Raw genomic sequence first — 18,663 nt, forward strand, 5'->3', positions numbered from 1 at the left:
CTATATTTCCTTTCTCCCCCACAGATCTATGCACCAGCTGAGTATCCTTTTGTATCCTCTATCCATATGTTTTGTCTTACCAGCTGTGCAAAAGAGAACACATATCATGATTATCTAGAGACAAAAGAGCATGGATGGACCATCCTGCAGGCTTGTGCTAAGTGTCCATCCACACGCCATAAAATGAGGTGAATGGATGTTGCATTGCTACTGCCTTTCAAAGCGGGGGGCATTCATCAGGGACTTTCCTATCCAGAGATTGTTCACAAAACAGGTATGACTTTAACATCTCTGAAAGCACTTCTTTCTTCATTAAATTAAGTTGAAATTGGCCAGCAGGTTCAAAACTTATCAGAGTGGACAGACAGGCAGACAGTCCAAGTACATTGACTTCACAGTCTTGGGAAATGAGGCTAAAAATAATGGTATATTTATTTCTGGCAGATTGAATTTGGGTTTGATCTACCAATCTCCTTAGCTAATAAGGGTAATGGAAATGAGATTACACCAGCTGATTTATTATCCTAGAGGTTATTAATTTGGGTGTTTTTCTTTTGAGTAATTAAAAAAGAAATTTTCCTGCTCCAAGTGACTACATTAGATCTCACTAATCTGAAGATTTTTTTTGCGTGTGTTCTTAATTTGCAGACCCCAAGAAAATGTTTTCTTTGTATTGCTCGTTTGCAATGTAGGACCATAAAGCTAATCTTGAAAAGATTTCTTTGAAGCTCACCATGTCTCTGCGCGTGTTTAAGTGCTATTTGCACTTTGGCTGTTTATTTGCATATTGGCTCTGCCTTCCTCTGTTTCTTTCCTTTGCAGACCTGGAGTCCTCAGCAGAATCAGTTACGGCTAGCTTTAACCGTCACACAGATGTAAAGTGAAAACTAGATTTTTAAAAAATATAAACTTCAGCCTCCCCAAGGGGTGCAGAGCCCTAGAAGGGTGTTTTATTAAAAGGGAGACATAGCTAGTTGTGGTGTTTTCAGGTGGTAGCCCAGCTTCTTGCTTCAGTTGAATATTGTCAACCAGGGGATTGCAGGCAGTTTTCCAGTTTTTCATCATAGCAGAGAGATGGCTGAGCCAGAAAGCTGCTCTGAGTTACAGCTTGACAGCTCAGCCTTACAGTCCTTTTTGCAGAGTTCTCTATAGAGTGGGACTCCTCATTAACATCTGGGATACATTCATTGGCAAGAGGAGAGTCATATAGTCAAAGGAGTCCTGAGCATTGAGGTCTTTCATACACAGAACCTCAGGAAAATTTTCCAGTTCCTGAGCATAATTTTTTACCATAGGGTCAGGTTATGTCCTTGATTCTCTCCCTACTGATGCTGAGTACTGACCTATCAGATACTCTGACACTGTATATCATCAATAGTTTCTAGAGTCCACCACCCAAAGGGAATGGGCTATTTGCCATGTTCAGGGAGGTTAAAGCCCTGCCAAGCTGCTGCCCCGGGGCCAGCAGGGCTGAGAGCCCAATCTCAGGTGTCGCTCTGGATTGCAGAGCAGAGGAGCCGGGCAGGAGAATTCATGTCTCCCCCCTTGTTGTTAAACTGCATGTGCAGGCTTTCTGGGGGTAAGACTGAAGATAATGAAAATTCAGCCAACTGAACTTGTTACTGGCTGAGCTGGTTACAGCCATGTCATCAAAGAGGGCTGAAGAGAAGTGCGAGAGGGCACATTTCAGGGGTCCTCAGTTAAATATAAGGAATCAAACATCTTTTGTGTTGGTGGGGGTCCATAACACCTTAAAATTTAGCTCATCTTAGACATTGCTTTATTTGTTGTCCTTGGTTATTTTCTGCTGTTTTGTGGAACTCAGGCAGTGACTGTAATACTGTAGAATAAAAAGTAAGTCCAGTCCAACAGCAGCAGGATAATGGCTATTAAAAATAGGACTTCTTGCCATTTTGTATTCTTGTCAGTGTGTTACAAATGTTATAAGGTCAGATTTGGTTTTTATACCACTTTCCTCTTCTGGTTGTTGCCTTCATCAGAGGAATAAATTAATTTTGTTGGTGTGGGTTTTTGTCCTTGCAATGACAGGAAAAGAAGGAATGAAACAGCCTGACTTTTTCACAGTGCCTGTGGCTCCCTTAGGACAGCAGATTTGCATTCATACCGTGACGTTTGCAATGTGAATTATGGGGTTGAGGCTGAGTTCTGCAGAGTGTGGTTGTGAGCTTGTAATGCTCTTATTACGAGGCATTTGACCTTTCCAAGAATGGAAACGTCAGCCACCCGCAGCGCTGCGGGAGTGGATGCAGGACTCACAACTTTCCACCCTTCCCTTTATAGAGTACAAGCATCTCATGTTCAAGCTGGCCGAGTTCCCTGCTGCTGACCTGCCATAACTGTTCTTGTCAAGGGGTAACTGCAGCAACAAAGCAAAGCAGCGTATTCAACAGCTCGTAAAGATTATTTAGCAAAAACAAATCCCCTTCCCATAAAACTCAGCCATACTGTGAAGTGGTGTAAGCAGAAAACGGGGAGAAAGAGAAGAGCAGAATTTCGCGTGGTCAAATCAGTTGGCTGAATTATTTAAGCTTCTCTTGTCAGCCTTCTCAGCTGTCCTCAGACCTGATCTCTGAAGTCTGTCCTACATAATCTCTGCAGAGCATGTGTCAAAGAGTTCTGGCAAGCCTTTGGGAATGCTGCAGTGAAATCTAGCTGACCCTATGTAAGTTTCAGCAAAAGCCAAGGATGTACTTGACACTAGCAATTATCCTCTGTGCCCATGGATCTTGTATGTTGAAGGGATGTGCTCCTTCCCAGACATTTCCAGATCATATACTCTCAGCTGGCTCCATCCCTTGAGCCAGCTCTATCTCGTAATGTTCCTTCAGCAGGAACAGAGGGATAAAGGGGGCTGGGACCAGAGGGCATAACGTTTCACACAGGTCGCTGGGAGGGGGGACACAATCTCCCACATCACCTCTCCATGTTTGAGTTTATTCAGATGCAAAACTGGGACAGTAGAAAGTTTAATCTTTGAGTTAAAATGCTGTCTGACTCCAAGGTGGCTTTTTACAGTTTGTAGTAAATAATAGAACTGTTCCCAATCCTAATTATCTTTTTTTTTTTTGTAAAGATGAAATATTTTCTTCAGTCTCCTTGCAGAACATCTGCATAATACTTGCATTCTGTCTTGAGGTAGCAAACATTTATTATTCTTTGATAAATCCAGTAGGGACTTTTCTAGGGCTGGCAGTAGGCATTCCCAGCTCCAAGAAAGGATCTGCAGGTAATAGCTCCGTGGCGATTTGCTCTTGATCTTAAATTCCTCAAAAAAGGAACAATCACCTGCTTCTGAAATAGGATTAACTGTTTAGGAATATTATTATTATTATTTTTTTATGCAATTACAAAAATTGGTAGGTTTCCAGGAAAGGAAAAACAAGAGAATACGTCCACTGACTTCAACAGCTGATAGGGGAATTTTTTTTTAGAGCAATCAAATCCACTCAGGACCAACACAATCCCTCTAAACACTAAAACCAGGATGTGGGCTGATGTTAATCAGCAGAATTGAAGTATGTGACACTCACTGTGTGCATAGAGAATCCAGGAAATGAAGAAATGTCAGGAAATTGACGTGCCAGCAGAAAGTTTTGTGGAAAAACATGTTCTCAAGGATATTTATACTCCGCAAAGAAATAAACACCATAGTCCAAAGGTACTTTAATATACAGTACCATAGCAAGGAAGATCTAATGAGAAATTACTAAGGCTGCTAAGATTCATAGCTTTTCCTAGAGAAACAAACAAAAAAATATATGTAACAGAAGGAACAGGAGAAGTTTTAACAGCGACACAAAGTTTTTTCATGTCTCTGCAGTTTTATAATATCTTTCAAGAAGGGACTGCAGGGCCATACATTCTGTATCTAAGGGGTGGATTCAGTAAATCCATCAGCATCTGAATATTGGGGAACTGCAGGTAAGCACAATGGTGCTTGCTGCTGATCTTCTGGTTTCCAGAGCCAGTGGATTGATGTTCGTACAGTGATGTTGATGGTGGATGTGCTAAAAAGTGTAAACCTGATTTTGTGCCATATGGAAACTGGGAGTTCAGTATTTGGAAATTTCCTATTTTGTTTTAAATTGAAAGAGAAGTTTGACCATATTTCAGTAATATTTTTTGCCAAAATTATGACATGTTTTTAAAAGCATGCCTTTTTTCCAAACGGGGAATGTTGAAAATGTCAAGTGTGATACGTGATGCTTTATTTGAAATAGAATCGTTTATTGGAAAGAAGCTTTTGGTTTTAGTCTTTTGACCAGTTCTAATTCAAAAGTCAGAGATGTTATCTTCTATTGCTGTTCCTCCTAGCCAGGTGAAGGTAATGCTGACCTGTGTTCTTATTTAAGCTGTGTCTGTACTGTACAGCAAAGCTAAAAATCTGGTCAATAGAGTAAACAAAACACCGATTTCTTATGTAGATGGTCCCTGTGGCAGTGCTGAGGCACAGAAATAGATGAACACAGGCAATTATGTGGTAAGAGAAGGATCACCATGTGTTAGTACGTGCAATGTAAGCCTTTGTCCATGAGTGGAATTATTTAATGTCAGGCATGGAAGCAGACAGAATCGAACCCAACTTTCTCAATTAGATAAAAGTGCTTTGGGTCTGCTCCAGAGCCAGTGAGTGTCAAGACAAAGGCCTGGATCATGTTCCATGTCGCAGCCTACTTGTGATAAGAAACAGGATTGCATTTCTTATTTTTTCCCCTCATACCTGAAGGGTCCTAGGCAGGGAGATCAACTCTGGTGTCTCATTACGTGTTTTAGCGCACTAAAAGGCAAAGTTCTAAGTTAACTGGATTTTTGAACCATGCTCTGCATACCCACGTATCTAGTGACAGTTTAGATGGTGAAGATGAAGACTTGGAAGCCAAGTATTATTGTTAGTCCTTTGCCACTGTAAATAGTAATTGATCTCCTCAGTGTATGAGCAGCCATCGTGGACCACAAGTTTAAGTACTTGCATAATCTTAAGCACTTGAGTGCTTTACTGAGTATGGTAGCAGCATGTAAAGCCATATGGCCACATAGATGAGGATCTACACAGCTGCCATGCTTACGGGATGAACAGATTCTCGATAAACCTGAGAGGTATGGGTGGTGGTCACCTGCTGAACAGTGTCCTGGATGGGAAGGGGTTTCTTGGAGGAGGATGACAGGACAAATGTGTGGAGTAGGCTGGACTGCCTGTCAGTATGCTTCTTCAGGGCTGCTGCACATCTCGGGCCTAGTGGTGGTGGTCAGAGGTGGTGCCTGTGTCCTGCACTCACAGATCAGGTCAAGAGAGGGGACACTGGCAGCATTCAGGCCTCTCTCTCTCCACCTGCTGGAGTCGATGAGGGTTTTGCTGTTGACCTGACAGGGAACTAGGCTGTGTCCCTAAAGAGCAACAGCCTTGGGTCACAACTGATCTTTGGGTGCAATAACTGTGAAAGCTCAGGAGGTCTTTTCGCCCCATCTGGCTAACGGTAACATAATGAAATCAGAGCGAGAATGGGACTTATGGCTAATCTTACTTTCTTCTGGTGAAGTTTGCTCTACCTACCCCACCCCCAGTAACCGTCTGAGTACTGGTTCTGGTTCACTCCTGTCACTGGCACCTACCAGTGGTATCAGGCAATTTGTTCTCCTGGGCTCTTGATGTTTTTGTCAAAACTACAGGCATCTGAAAGATGCCAGAGCATCGTTTGAGTGTTTGTGTTGATTGCCTAACATAGGAGAAAGGTCTCTGCACACATTTACTTCAATCCTGTGTAGATAATCCTTAAAGGATCCTTTTTTTTTTTTTTTAAGCCTCTTTGGACCTAGAGGAAGTTTCACTTCTTAGGACTCACATAAAGAAGTAAGTAAACCCCTCAGCCTTATGACTTAGTCAACTTTGTTTGCTAAAGTGCTGCATCATAGAGGCAAGTCTCTATTTTTCCACAGGAGATCTTTGTATGCTGTAGATTATTATTCTTTTTCTGTCCAACAGTGTTAATCATTAAGGTTTGTTGTGTTAACCTGTGCTGACAGCAGATGAACACAGTGCCACCCAGAAGAAAGCTGGCCAGGAAGAACAGCTTTTGACAGGTGAAAGAAACCTACATAGGATCTGCTGTGGCCAAAGGGTGTGCTTGGGGTGGCCTGGCCAGCTGTGAGGGGGGGGACACAGTTCAGGACTGTCCTGGGTCAAGGGTGATGTAAGCCCTTGCCCCAAATCAGCATTTCATCCAAAATGGTTATGGAAAGGCAACAGCAAATGGTTTCTGCAAGAGGAGTGAAGGATAATTGCCCACCACATTGGTGTATGTAGTCTCTCTTGTGCCAGTGCAGTAAAGCACACATCCATGCTGATAGCTGAAACAGGACCTGGTGCTTTCAACACTTCTGAGCTAGTTCTGTCTCCACTAAATGAAACCTCAGCTGAACGGGGGGTGTAGGACAGCCCCAGAGCCTTCCCCATGCGCCAGGGACGTGCCCCCCTTTGCTGCTCTGAGCCTGGGTGGGAGCAGCCTCCTGCCTTCAGATAGCATGGGAGCTTCAAAGCTGCTTTGAGGACTGAAATTCTCATTCCTCACTTCCATTGCTTTTATATATATTATATAAATTCCTTTAAACCTTGTGTCTAAAATGAAAAGTCATATGAAATATTTTTGCTGGTTTTTGGTTTTTCCATTTTGGTGATGAAAATTGCAGTTGTTTTTTTTTTTTGATCTGAAATCAAACATCTGTACTTCCTCTGTCCTGTTCTTACCCGAGGAGTAAAAAAATGATGTGGGGTATCAAAATTATGGGACTAACTTAAAAATTCCCCGATTTAAAAATAAAAATCTCTTCTCTGAATTTCATGCCCACTTACTCCATTTGACGTGGGGCACTATTTCAAGGTTATCTTTACAGTTATAAGTGACAGTCATTGTGTCTGAATATATCTCCCAGTGCTGAGACTTGGAAGAAATATTAAATATTGTGCAATATGTAATACAGTCTTGAGAGCTGAGAATTTATATCTGGCTGTGGCAGTATGCTTTATTTAAATTTACAAATAAGTTGGAACTGTACTTTGCATTTGTTTGGATTTATGCACCATAAGCTTATGAATGATCGATAGTGTCCAAATGGCTTCCTAATAATAAAAACACAGTCACTGCCAGATCTAAGTCCCTGCATTACATTATAAACTAACAGGGAGACTTTCTATTAGCTTAAGTTAGAAACACATTATCCTCACAAACCAAGTTAACATCAGTGGCAGTTACTGATTTTCAACATTTTAAAAACTGAATGCATAAAACATACTGTATGTTTCCTGATCTTCTGGAGTATCGGAAAGCACTGGCATCTCTTAAGCAGAGTCACTGTGTTTAAAAAAGCACTGAAATAAGAATGTAAGCCTGTAAATTTGGCATTTTGAAAAGAATGCTTTCTTGAATAAGAAAATTGTGAAACCAATCAAAGGGAAGAGTGCTCCTGGGAGGATGATGTCGCATAAGATGCCTGAGATAAAGATTTTACGGTTTTTCATGTTCTTGTAAGATTTTACTGAAATGGAAGATTTTTTTCTTTAAAGCTCCTTTCTTACGAACATATTTTGCATAGAGACATAATAGCTACCTTTGCCTAATCCTTGCAGTATGATTTGAATATAAACTTGGTATCACTCTCTAATTTCTCTGAACCTCAGGAAAAAATATCAATGTTTTATTCCAGAAGAGCTAATGAGTTTTCAGATTTCCTCAGATACCAAAGAGATCTCATAATTCAGGCCATGACTGATTAAGAAAATTAAATGCGACTGGCTGTCAGGATGTACCTAAGTATGTGGCCCTGAAATTAATTGTAAAATTTAGCTACCATCTACTTTGTTTTGGACCTAAGTTCAAATATCTTTCAATATCAGGACCTAGAACTCAATTTGCTTTTCACAGCATTTTGATTTTTTTCCCAGTTTTTCAAATGCAAGAATATGTGAGTGCATGCACACATGTATATTTGCTTCACTTTGCACATACTTTGCATGTGTAAGACCCCTTAGAAGTGAATGGGAATTTTATGCACACTTCTACTTTTTAAGGCTGATTTTTACAATAACAAAAATTCTTCTGTAATAGAGAACTTCACATATTGGCTTCAAGGAATTATATAGCTCAATAAACCAGTGGTGTAAGGATGTACTGTGCAGGAGTTCTAGTGCATTGTGGATGTCAGTGTTCTGGTCATGATGTTAAATATTTTGAGTATCTAAAACAGTTCATGAGTATCTAATATCCAGTATTTTGAGTATCCAAGTGTCCAGTTCTTCAGCAAATCTGGAGATCCTACAGGCAATTCTCCCACTGCTGCTGCTGCTCAGTATAAAGTTCATGATCCCTGACTTTCACTGCAAGTAACTGAAAACTTCTTAACTTTTAGCTGTAAGAATTATCTTAAAAACAAAAATAAATACAGTTCCTTTAAAGACTTCTACAGAGCCTGAACCTCAGGAGTAGCAAAGAAATAATTGATGCAGAGAAATTATGAGTCAAAGAAATTAAGCCATTGTAAGAGAGATTGTTTAATTTTTCCTGTGGGTCACTGAAGGTAATAAAATATTGGTCTCCAGCCTACGGATACCTGTCATTCACTTTACAGAAGGCAGCAGCTGTCTTCAGCTTAATGAAGAGACTGATGTAAACAAAAGCAGGCGCCTGAGCAGGCATTTGCAGAATTATGCAGAGGTTTGGGTTGGAAGTGGTTATGCACAAAATGATGTGTACAAGCAGGTCTGCATGGTGGTGGACTCTGGATACCCTTACCCGCGCTTTTGTTTTCCTTAGGTGCTTAGACCCCTGCTCAGAAAAATAAGTGTTTATTTCAATCCATTCTAATCAGGAAACTACTGCTGTGTGTGTTTAGCTTTAAGGATATGCGTCACAAATATTTATTTTAATGGGACTGGGATATGTGCTTAATTTTAAACATATTTTTAAATACTTTTTGAAACAGTGAGACGTTGCTGTTCTAAAGCTTTTGTGTGAACTCAAGGCCACCTTATTCCAGTGTTGCAGAAACAGTCACGTTTACGCTTGGAAATAGAGGCTTCATTTACTGCATGATCCTCATTTGAAAATTGTGATCATGGGTCATGGGATGAGCACTTAATTGTAATCTTGATAGAATCTTGCTGATTACACAATTAACGTAATTTATTAATTAAGTGTAGATGGTGGGCTCCCTCATATTTTGATTAACCTAATAGCTTTCACAGCAAGAATTGAGTTTAACTAGGGACACCATTACAACTTTTAATAAAATGGTCTGGAGGCTATTGAGTGCATCCCTGGAAACACTTTTACTTATTAGACAGCTAATCTGCGTGAGTAACCACTTGGCTGCTGAACATAAACCACTACGGAAAACATCCTGCTACTGATTTTACAAAATCATCTTAAATCTTCTAGTCACCCATGAGAAGCTCCATCGGTCTTTATTGGCTTGAACTAGGTATGTTTTCAGCGAGAGAAGATGTGGAGGATGAGGGGCTTTGACCTTCTGTAAACCTGTGAACGAAGTGACAGGCAGTAAGATAGAAACCCAGGACCGAAGCCAAGATGCGGTTTGATTATAGATGCACTGAGTGATTAGGAGAGATAAACTTTGCATGACCCTGGGAAGAGGAATGTTGCTGAACACTCACTATTTCAATTCAGTGAAGTGCATCAAACCAAAGCTCTCTCTCTAGGGCTAAATGCAAATGTATATCCCTTTTATGTAGGAGGCTGTCCCTCCCTCCAACCATTCTGGCAATAAGGGGGAACTGTGTTTGCATACTTTTAAAGCTCGGGGTTTCCAGGCCTGGGACAGATTTTGCTGTGGCTGAACCTGAAGGTGGGTGAATATTTGCCCAGCTGCTCCAGCAAAACCTGCCGCTAGTGTTTCTGACAGGATCAGCTGAAGAAATATCTAAAGAACACCCAAAGTGGAAGGCCCGTGAATAATGTCATACCTTTTCCTTCTGCATCTTCCTGTCCACTCTCTGTCTACTTTCTTTGGAGAAATGTGAATCCACATCGTGGGAATGTTGCAAGTAAAGTACCATCCACTGTCGTTCTTTTACCTTAAAAAATGGAAAAGAATAAGGAAGCAGATCTTTGTTGCTTTCATATTTGAAGGTCTTGTGTACCTCTGTAGAATACATAGTGATATTTATTGCTTTTCCTTTTTAGTAGGCTGGGAATTTTATATCATCTCAGATTAACCCTTCTTGGCATGATTCATCTCTGTGGTCCCCAACACTGTAAATTGCATGAATGGTGTCATTGTTACATAAAAACAGAATTAGGGGAAAAGACATGGTGGTCATTTTAGTGCAACATTTATGTTAGTAACTGAGCTTTTGTGTGGATAATAGCCTAAGGGCGTACACATGTAATTTTACCCAACTTTTCAAATGCATGAAATTCAGATGGTATCTTAAGAATTTTAAGAAGCATGATTCTATATCTGTGCATTGTGCAAAAACCTTTTTTTCACCAAAATATAATACATAGAATTTTACCATAACTGGAAGTGTTAAAAAAGACAGAACCAAGCAATTAAATGTATTTTATTTAGCTCTAGAATCAGAGGAAAAATTCTTTTTGTATCTTTAATGCATATTTTGTTTTTCTCAGGTCACATATTTTCATTGTTATATGCTTTCTATCAACACAAGCTGTTCCTGAGTATTTTTTCATAGAGAACTCTTACCTTGACTGCTTCATGTGAATTAAAGAACTGAACATGTTGCTTATTTTGATAATTCAGACTTATGATACTGATCCTTTCTATGCAGCAAGGCAAACCCACAATTTTCTACTGCAACAGCCAAACTCTGTAGCTGTAGGAGTACTGAGCAATTTTCTGTGCAGAAAATCCCTGCACAGAAGAGCTGCTGAAGGCCGTTCCCTGAAACAGAAAGACTTCATTCTCAGCTCTCAAACTCTTGTTTCAAGCAGGTATAATTGCACTGATATCAAGGTAATTGCTTCTGACTTTTCCCAAGGTGCTGGGGAAATCCAGGCTTTCGGTTTAAATTACAGACTAGACAAAAGGAAAATCTCATGCTGGGATACCTTCAATTGCAATCAGCAGTAAATAAAACTTTGTACTGCTATTTTTGATGTTGGATGACAGAAAATGTTGTCAGAAGGGATTCTGTAGGAGTCGCTATTGTGACTCTGGACTAGAGGTGTAAAGGTATTGCTAAGACATTTGTGCATGTTCACCTCTCCTAACAAGTGATGGGGTGAACAAGCTCTGGTTATTTGCCTGTTTGCTGAACTGATTTAACTGTATGTCTACATCGTGCTAAGGGTGTGACTGCAGTTCAGGTAGATGACACCAGATAGGTGAGGTGCTGGTAGCATGAGACATAACTGGACTCAGCAGGCACTTGGGTGTGTCCTAGACAGGCACAGGTTAGGGTAGGGAGACTCCAATATCTTTTATGCTCTTAGCTCCTGCTGGAAGGGAGCTACTTTATGGTAGTGAACTCTAACCGCAGCAGTGAGTGTGTTATAACCATACTGTGGGTTTGCCTTGCTGTCCTGGATTTACCTGACTCTAGTTTCCATCAGCTTTGGATATGTCAGCTGAGTTGTTCTTGATTTTTTTCTAATCTCCTTCAGACAGCTAAAGAGTTTTCCCATGTGACTGGGGGAAAAGCCAAGCTGTAGGCGGCAATAGTTTATAATTCTTTCAAGAACATTGGCACCAGTTTTAAAATATCTGTAAGTTATGTCAAGAACATTTTTTTTTCTCTTTGGAATTGGACACAATGCCTGTATAGTGCTTAGGCAGATTACACACACTGTTAGTGATTTTGCTATTGCAGCCTTTCTGTTTTTAGGTTGGAGGGTCCCTGAGGATGTAAGCATGTTTTTTCCTCATTTATCAGCTTCAGGAATGAACATGAAATTGTTATTCTTTTGTGTGTGATCAAAGGTGTGATCACCTTTTACAGAGGTGTGATTCCAGATCATGTACTCAGAGCTCCATCAAGGCTGCTGTTCTCCTGGCCCACATAAAGGTACCTGATGCACCTGCTTATGCTCCACACACCTCTGCATAGAAAATGGTTCTCTTCTATTCTCTTCTCTTCTTTCAGGACAGTACATGCTTTAGGTGGCATTTATGTGTGTCTGTAAGGGACCACTTCAGTGAGATACCACCATCTGTTTCTGCAGGTGAGCTGTAGAGCTGATGTATTTGTGGTTAGTTGATGTCTTTATTAAGTTCCAGCGATGTGCCAATTACTTTAGCTTTGTTTAAAAGTTCCTCATCAGTACCAAAAAGATTTTTATAGACTAAAGCATGATTTTTATGTTAAAATTCTCAAGATCATTGGGATCTGCAAGAAGAAAGAGCAGCTGCCTCCGCAGTCATTGCTGAAGATTGTCCTGGGAATAAATGCTGTAAGCTGGTAACCTGTGGGCTCTTGCAGATGATGTACAGAAGGAAGCCTTTTGCAGCATGAGCACTTTGCTCTACCTATGACATCCGTGATCTTTTTAAAATATAGTTTCATTCCTATGTATGAGTTGTTCCTATGCATCAATTCCTCTATTTAATTGCTGGATTTTGCTTGTTTCTGTTCAGTCTGTGATTTATCTGTCTTCACAGAGAACATTAGGCCTAGACCTTGCAGTCTCTGGTGCCAGAAGGAAAAGGCCTTTAGGTGAGTCTGGGTATCTTTCTGAAATGTTCTTGAAATCGAATTTCTTTTTCCCTTAGGGGCTTTAGGAGTCAACTGTAGGAAAAAAAGTTTGCCATGAGGTGTGAACCTTTTCCATAAGCAACTGTTGCAATGTTCATAGTGCATAAGTCACAGTAAGAAAAAATGATTTTGCATTTGGGAGAGATTAACACATTTTCAATAATTTTGCTTAATCACTCTGCCCTTTTCTGACTTGCGCTCCCCAGATTTTAATGAAATAACATGAATTTGCCACTGACACTTTTCCTAGGTGGTATACAAAAGAGTATTGATAGAAACAATTTATAAACAAATTACCAGAGCAAAATCTCTGCAAACAGGAGGTAGGACATGGACTGCTACTCTGCATCGTCATTTTAGATCCCTGCAGAAGGCAGATATGCACATGATGATGTTCTCTCAGAAGACATTAGAAAACAAGACGCAAAGGTATCCTAGAGGAATAAGAACAAATGTCATAGCTGTGCCAGGACATGCAGTATAGCTGCGAGTGTGTAGAGAGTCCAGCCCATCTGCTGTAAATGTGGAACAGTCAAGGTGATGATAGGTAGCATATGAACCAGACCTTGCAATATGTCCCTGTGGATGCTAATGACAAATCAGTTCAAGTCTCTTGAGCTTTAGGACATTCTTTCTTTTGCCTAATTTCAAGTGTAAAAGATATTTCTGATGCAAAAAGCATGTGTTAAAAGTTTTATTTGTTAAGGAGGCTCTGACAGGAAACATTTTTGTGCAGTGTTTTTCTTCATTAATCAGGTGTACTGCCCAGTGATCCTACTGCTTAAGGCAGTGTCTCAGCAGACCGTGAGACAGGACCTTTCCCAAGAGATCATTCACCCCAAAACCAAAGCTGTAGAGCAGTAAACAGTGGTGAGAAGCAAAAGGACTTGCTGCTGCAGTAAAGCCAAGAATGGAGTGCAGGTATTTTAATTCAAGGTACAACACCTAAACTCAGGAAGTGCTGACCTCCAGTAGCATTTGGAAGTGAGAGACTTTTAATCTCTCAGATGGAGTTGCTATACAAGGGGTTTATTTCGTGGGCAATGGTACACTCACCTAATCCACTATTGCTCCAGATCGCTTTTGAAACTGATTTAATTGTGTCAGCCTTTCATTTTTTCCCCTTTCTCAGTGTCTTCTGCTTCTAATAGCAATCTGAAAATCAGTTTACTAAAGTGCCATCAAATAGCATTCACATGCGTAACTGTTTGCCTCAGCGTGTACTCAGCAAAATGTAGATGAGTGTAATGGTATATAATGCACTGTGCCTGGAAAAGTGCAAAGAGAGTCAGAAGAGATTATGAAACAATGCAGCTCTGCTTTAAGACCTCACTGTGAACACTAATGTTTTGAGCTCAGTAGGAGATAAAATCTATTGCTGTATTTAAAGGCATTCTTGGACTACAGATGATATCTGTTTCATGAATATAGGCTGTGATGAGGACATTCTTCAAGTGGGGAAAAATGAACTAACAGAATAAAGCTTTCTGATTAATTTAGAATTGGGACACAGATTTGAGGGGATTGTTTTCCTGAGGCACAAAGCAGCCAAGTCCAGAGATGGAGTCATAACTGAAGAGACAGAGAACCTAAAACTAATGTTGGGAGGCAACGTGGTGGCTGTTGAAATGCAGGTGTGGACAAACTGGCCAACATATGGCAACATACAGTAAAGCCAAATGGCACATCCTTGCTCACATGGCCATCCTTCCAGAAGGCACAGCAACCTTGCCTATACTTGCTCGTCAATTGTGGTGGACAATTTCTCAGCTTCTGTTCAGGCTGTGTAGGAGAGGCAGCAAGACAGAATGTGAGGCCACTGTGGGACCCTTCAAGCTCAGTGAGAGACAAGAAGATGGCTTTGAGAGGAAGGAACAAGCAGTAAGAAAGATGGATGATTTGCATTCTGGGGGCTAAAACAATATTCACAGCTTGGATTTAGAGCTTCCATTTTGGGACTCAGAGCTAAAACGAGGCAGTCAGTAAGTGTCAGGAGGCAGAATGCCAGTTCAGTGCTAACACCCAGCGGGACCACACACTTTAACTATCCGTGAAGAGTTCAGATCAAATGGTGGTGGCGGTGTTTGGGAACAGAGTGGTGCCAATTATATGATACTGGAGACAAAGCCATGATGCTTTGGAGCTGAAGGGAATGAGACTTGGGGCTTTAATAATATTAAACAAATTTTCAATCAGTCTGTAGCCATCCTGCAGGTTAGTGGGTCTGTTCTAGTCTGTGTGCATTATACACCTATTGTGTTTGCTAATGATATCCTGACAATCAACGTGGCTGGGCTGGAAAGGAGTCCAGATTTGAGTATTTATAGCAGAGGCAAATTATAGCTGAAATGAAGAAGTCCTTGAAGAAGTGGAGGGGACACAGAGACCTTCTGGCCTGCATAAGTAATCCTCCTGCATGAACATGCCAGTCTGCACATCCATACTTGAATGGGGAAGAAAATTTATTTTGACAGCCCCGGCACAGTAACTGGCAGCAAAACAACAGGTCATGTAAATAAGTCAAGACAGTTCTGTTCTGTAAGCTGATTATGTTTTTGTACTTCCAAGTAATTATTAGTTATGAAGAAGGGTTACAAATGCTCTTAACACCTTGAAGGCATCCCCAGCTTTGTTGTGGAGGAATGTGCTTATGCAGCTGCTGCTTTCTTTATTGGGAACAAGGTTGGTTAATGGTTTCTCTTCTTCAACGCCGTGTACCAATTACCATCTAGGCACTGCGGGTAGCACTGGAGAGACAATTTGCCCCATGTTACGAAGTAGAATTGTGGATTACCTAACAGTTCAGATGAGGCAAGCAAACGAGAGAGAAATGAGGCTGCAGAACGATCCATCCTTTCTGTGCAGAGGTCAAGGAGTCACCTAAGGCTCTATCTCCAGTCCCAAGAGCTGGGCAGATATGTTCCAGTGACTGCATTTACCTTTCCTCTTCACACTCTACTCAGTAGCCTCCTGTGGACCAAGGGAGAAGCACCATCCAATATCCTGCTTTGCTTGGCCCGACGTGACTTCTCAGGCACTCTGTGTGTTGTAAAAATGTACTCACCCTTAGTAGTGTGTCCCCAGGGTGGGAAATGGTGGGCAGGGAAGCAGGTGCAGACAATCTTATGGTAGAATTTGGCTCATCACCACTGTCATGCACTGCAAGTTTAAGGCAGTAATAGGCTACCTTGCAGGAATCAATACTTAAATGCCTTACACTGGTGGTGCAATGCAAATCTCTAAGCTTCTCTGTCTCATATGCTCTGCCACTGGTTGTAAGCCTCAGATAAATTATGATTCTGCTATTATAATTATGTAGGTACATATATATGTATTTTTTCATTCCATTTTCACCAGGAAAATAGGAGTAAACTGGTGCTTCTGATGGACTGCATATGTGGAGTTTACTCAGAATGGGTCTTGGATGTTTACACCCACGAGGGTAAAAAATAGGAAGGGCGAGAGAGCCAGCGATGTAATTACTGTCATTTCCTACAGTTGCAGGGTCTGGAGTTAACTTCTCATCTCGCCTTTCTTTGCCGTAGTATAAAGTGATCCCAGGGCAGTTATTAACGATTAAGCCCAGTGGACAAAAACAAACAAACACAAAAGTAATTGACATTTCATGTTCTAGCAAAGTTTGTCTGTATTTAAAGTTGTATGTATTTTGCAGTGTCTCTGACCTACCCACCTTTGGCATTTATCTATCTGGGTGGCAAATCCCTTTGTTTTCAGGCAGTTTTTGTAATTGGCCCAATTGCCAAGGCTCCAGTTAGGATGGGAGTATTGGGCAGGGAGTGCTGTTAATGGTTTCAAGATTCAAAAACCAGAAGTTAGAGTCCTGTCTTGTTTGACCCTTCTGCATAGCAGACCACATCTTGCAGCCAGTTTTTCCTACACGTCTAATTGTCTGTGGTTGAACAATTTGCTTTCTAATTTAGAGACTCAAGCATGGATTAATCCACGATACCCGTGAATTATCTACTCAGTGTTTAGTTATGTGAAGGTTAGATTTTATTTTCAGAGTGACTGTGACTGGCTTCACTGTTCAGACATGGCATCTGGTATTGCTTTTTCTTTTTTTGCTCACATTTTCTAGTCTCAGATATCTCCTCTCTAGGCTGTTAATTATAACTCACGTACAAGGTGTCTTCACTTCGAATATCTTGCTAGACTGAATTCTTTCAGTTTCTCATAAGAATAATGGATCAAAAAAACTAAAGGATGGATGTATAATTAGATCCGAGATGACTAAACAGTGGGAGTTACAGCACGTCAGAAGGTGTCAGTACTGGCCCCAACAAGAAGGAACAAAAGTGAGTGGGCCACATCCTTTGCACCATGTTCCCGTTGCTTTTTTCTGTCTTTACTGGGAGGACAGCCCCTCTTCAGGTCACATAACTCACCTGGTACTCCAGTCGTGCATGGACCATGTTCTCATCCTGCTGCAGTAAGCACTGTCATTGTACAGGGAGCTCTGAGGGACATTCATGAGAGGTAAAGAAATATAGACAAGTGGGAATGTAAAGGCATGTTGTATTCGCTTTTCATGCGGCATGTTTATTTAGCACAATATCGTACCAGAAATACAATGTCAGCAGCAATAACTCATAATGCTTTGAAATTCAACAGAAAGGAGGAGAGATACGTAAGAACGAAATAGACTTCTAGCCCAACCACCTCATGCAACTACTTTTATTTATTTATTTTAAATTTAGCCTTTAGGTGACTCTTCTCTGTATGTGATTATGTGTTTTTGATTTGTTGTCTTTATTCCTCTGGTTTATATTGCTACTGGGTATCTTTAAGCCACCCTCACTTTTAGACCCTCCTGCATTTACAGTCCCGGTTGGTCTGTGCTGACTGTTATGCAGAACAGTATTTAGGCAGCCCCTTTCCTAATGCATGCTCAGACGCTGGCAGAAATGGTGTGGCCCTCCTTCTTGACTTCTTGGTTGAGAGAAAGTGTTAACCTAATTGAGTCATCCACTAACAACTTCTTAGCTGTTTAATTTGATTTTTTTTTTCTCTTTCTAAATATCCCAGATGTATTCTTCTTATCATTTATTTCTTGTGTGACTTTTTGTTTTGGCTATTCTTCTGTGCACTGCTTTCCAGAGTTTGTGTTAGCAGTTCCGCAGCTGCGAGAACTGCTCTTACATGTGGGCCTGATTGCGCATTACTGCTCATCTTCACTAATTTCACTCTTCTCAGCTATCTGTAGCATGGAGAGAAAGGAAAGTCTTTAAGAAAAATTGCCAGCAATGCAGCATGTCAGGAAAACACAGCCAGAGTGCCTAGACCTTTGTGTTCTGAAAATTGAACTAGTCCTAAGAAGACAAAAGGCCATATCTGGTAGGACGCGATGGCCAAATATTTGTCAGTGGACGATGGCACCTGGAGAGGCCAAACCACAGGGGATATTACTTGGAGCATGTGCTTTAGGAACATACACAAAAATGCTGGACAAGGAGAAAAGGGAAATGAGCATTTGTAATAAACAGTCACAACAGGGTTAAATGGCGTGGAGGGAGGCAACCAGGTAACAACATTAATCCCCCATGCCTTGCATTTAAAGGCTGGAACCCCCCTCCACCCTCTCTCCCTGTTCTTGAGGAGGATTTTCTTTGCGTACAAGCTTGAGGTTGCCCACAAATAAAGCCACAGGCTCTCAGCAGCGTAACAAGCAAGAAGTTTGAGCTGAAAGGTCTTTTTGCAGAACAAATTTTGTGTGTGATACATGTACTGTCAGTAGTTCCCTTTTTCACTGGAAAGGGAGTCTCTGGGGTTTTTGCAGGATGAGCTGAGAACCAAAGATGTAACACGTGCTGGTGACACGCTCACCTTGTAGGGCTGCCTGTGTTAACACCACCGCACCACAGGACATCCAGGGCTTCCTTTACATCTGCAATAAGTAG

At 41.0% G+C, this 18,663-nt stretch overlaps 1 protein-coding gene across 2 annotated transcripts in view; it reads left to right on the forward strand.

Moving 5' to 3' along the window:
* Positions 1-18,663, forward strand: part of LOC310881798 (uncharacterized protein) — a 60,421-nt gene that overhangs the window by 17,045 nt on the left and 24,713 nt on the right. Inside the window, exons 2-5 of one of the 2 annotated variants that reach the window (XM_083799551.1) lie at positions 84-11,007; positions 11,993-12,058; positions 12,137-12,215; positions 12,652-12,706. The exons of the other annotated variant lie outside the window; for it this stretch is intronic. Of the exons in view, the coding sequence (XP_083655677.1) occupies positions 10,771-11,007; positions 11,993-12,058; positions 12,137-12,215; positions 12,652-12,706 (437 nt within the window). The 5' untranslated portion in view covers positions 84-10,770. The remainder of the gene's footprint in view (positions 1-83; positions 11,008-11,992; positions 12,059-12,136; positions 12,216-12,651; positions 12,707-18,663) is intronic. 2 annotated transcript variants of the gene reach the window in all.

This window comes from Anser anser (assembly GCF_964211835.1).
Source record: "Anser anser genome assembly, chromosome: 15".
Classification (NCBI taxonomy): Eukaryota; Metazoa; Chordata; class Aves; order Anseriformes; family Anatidae; genus Anser; species Anser anser.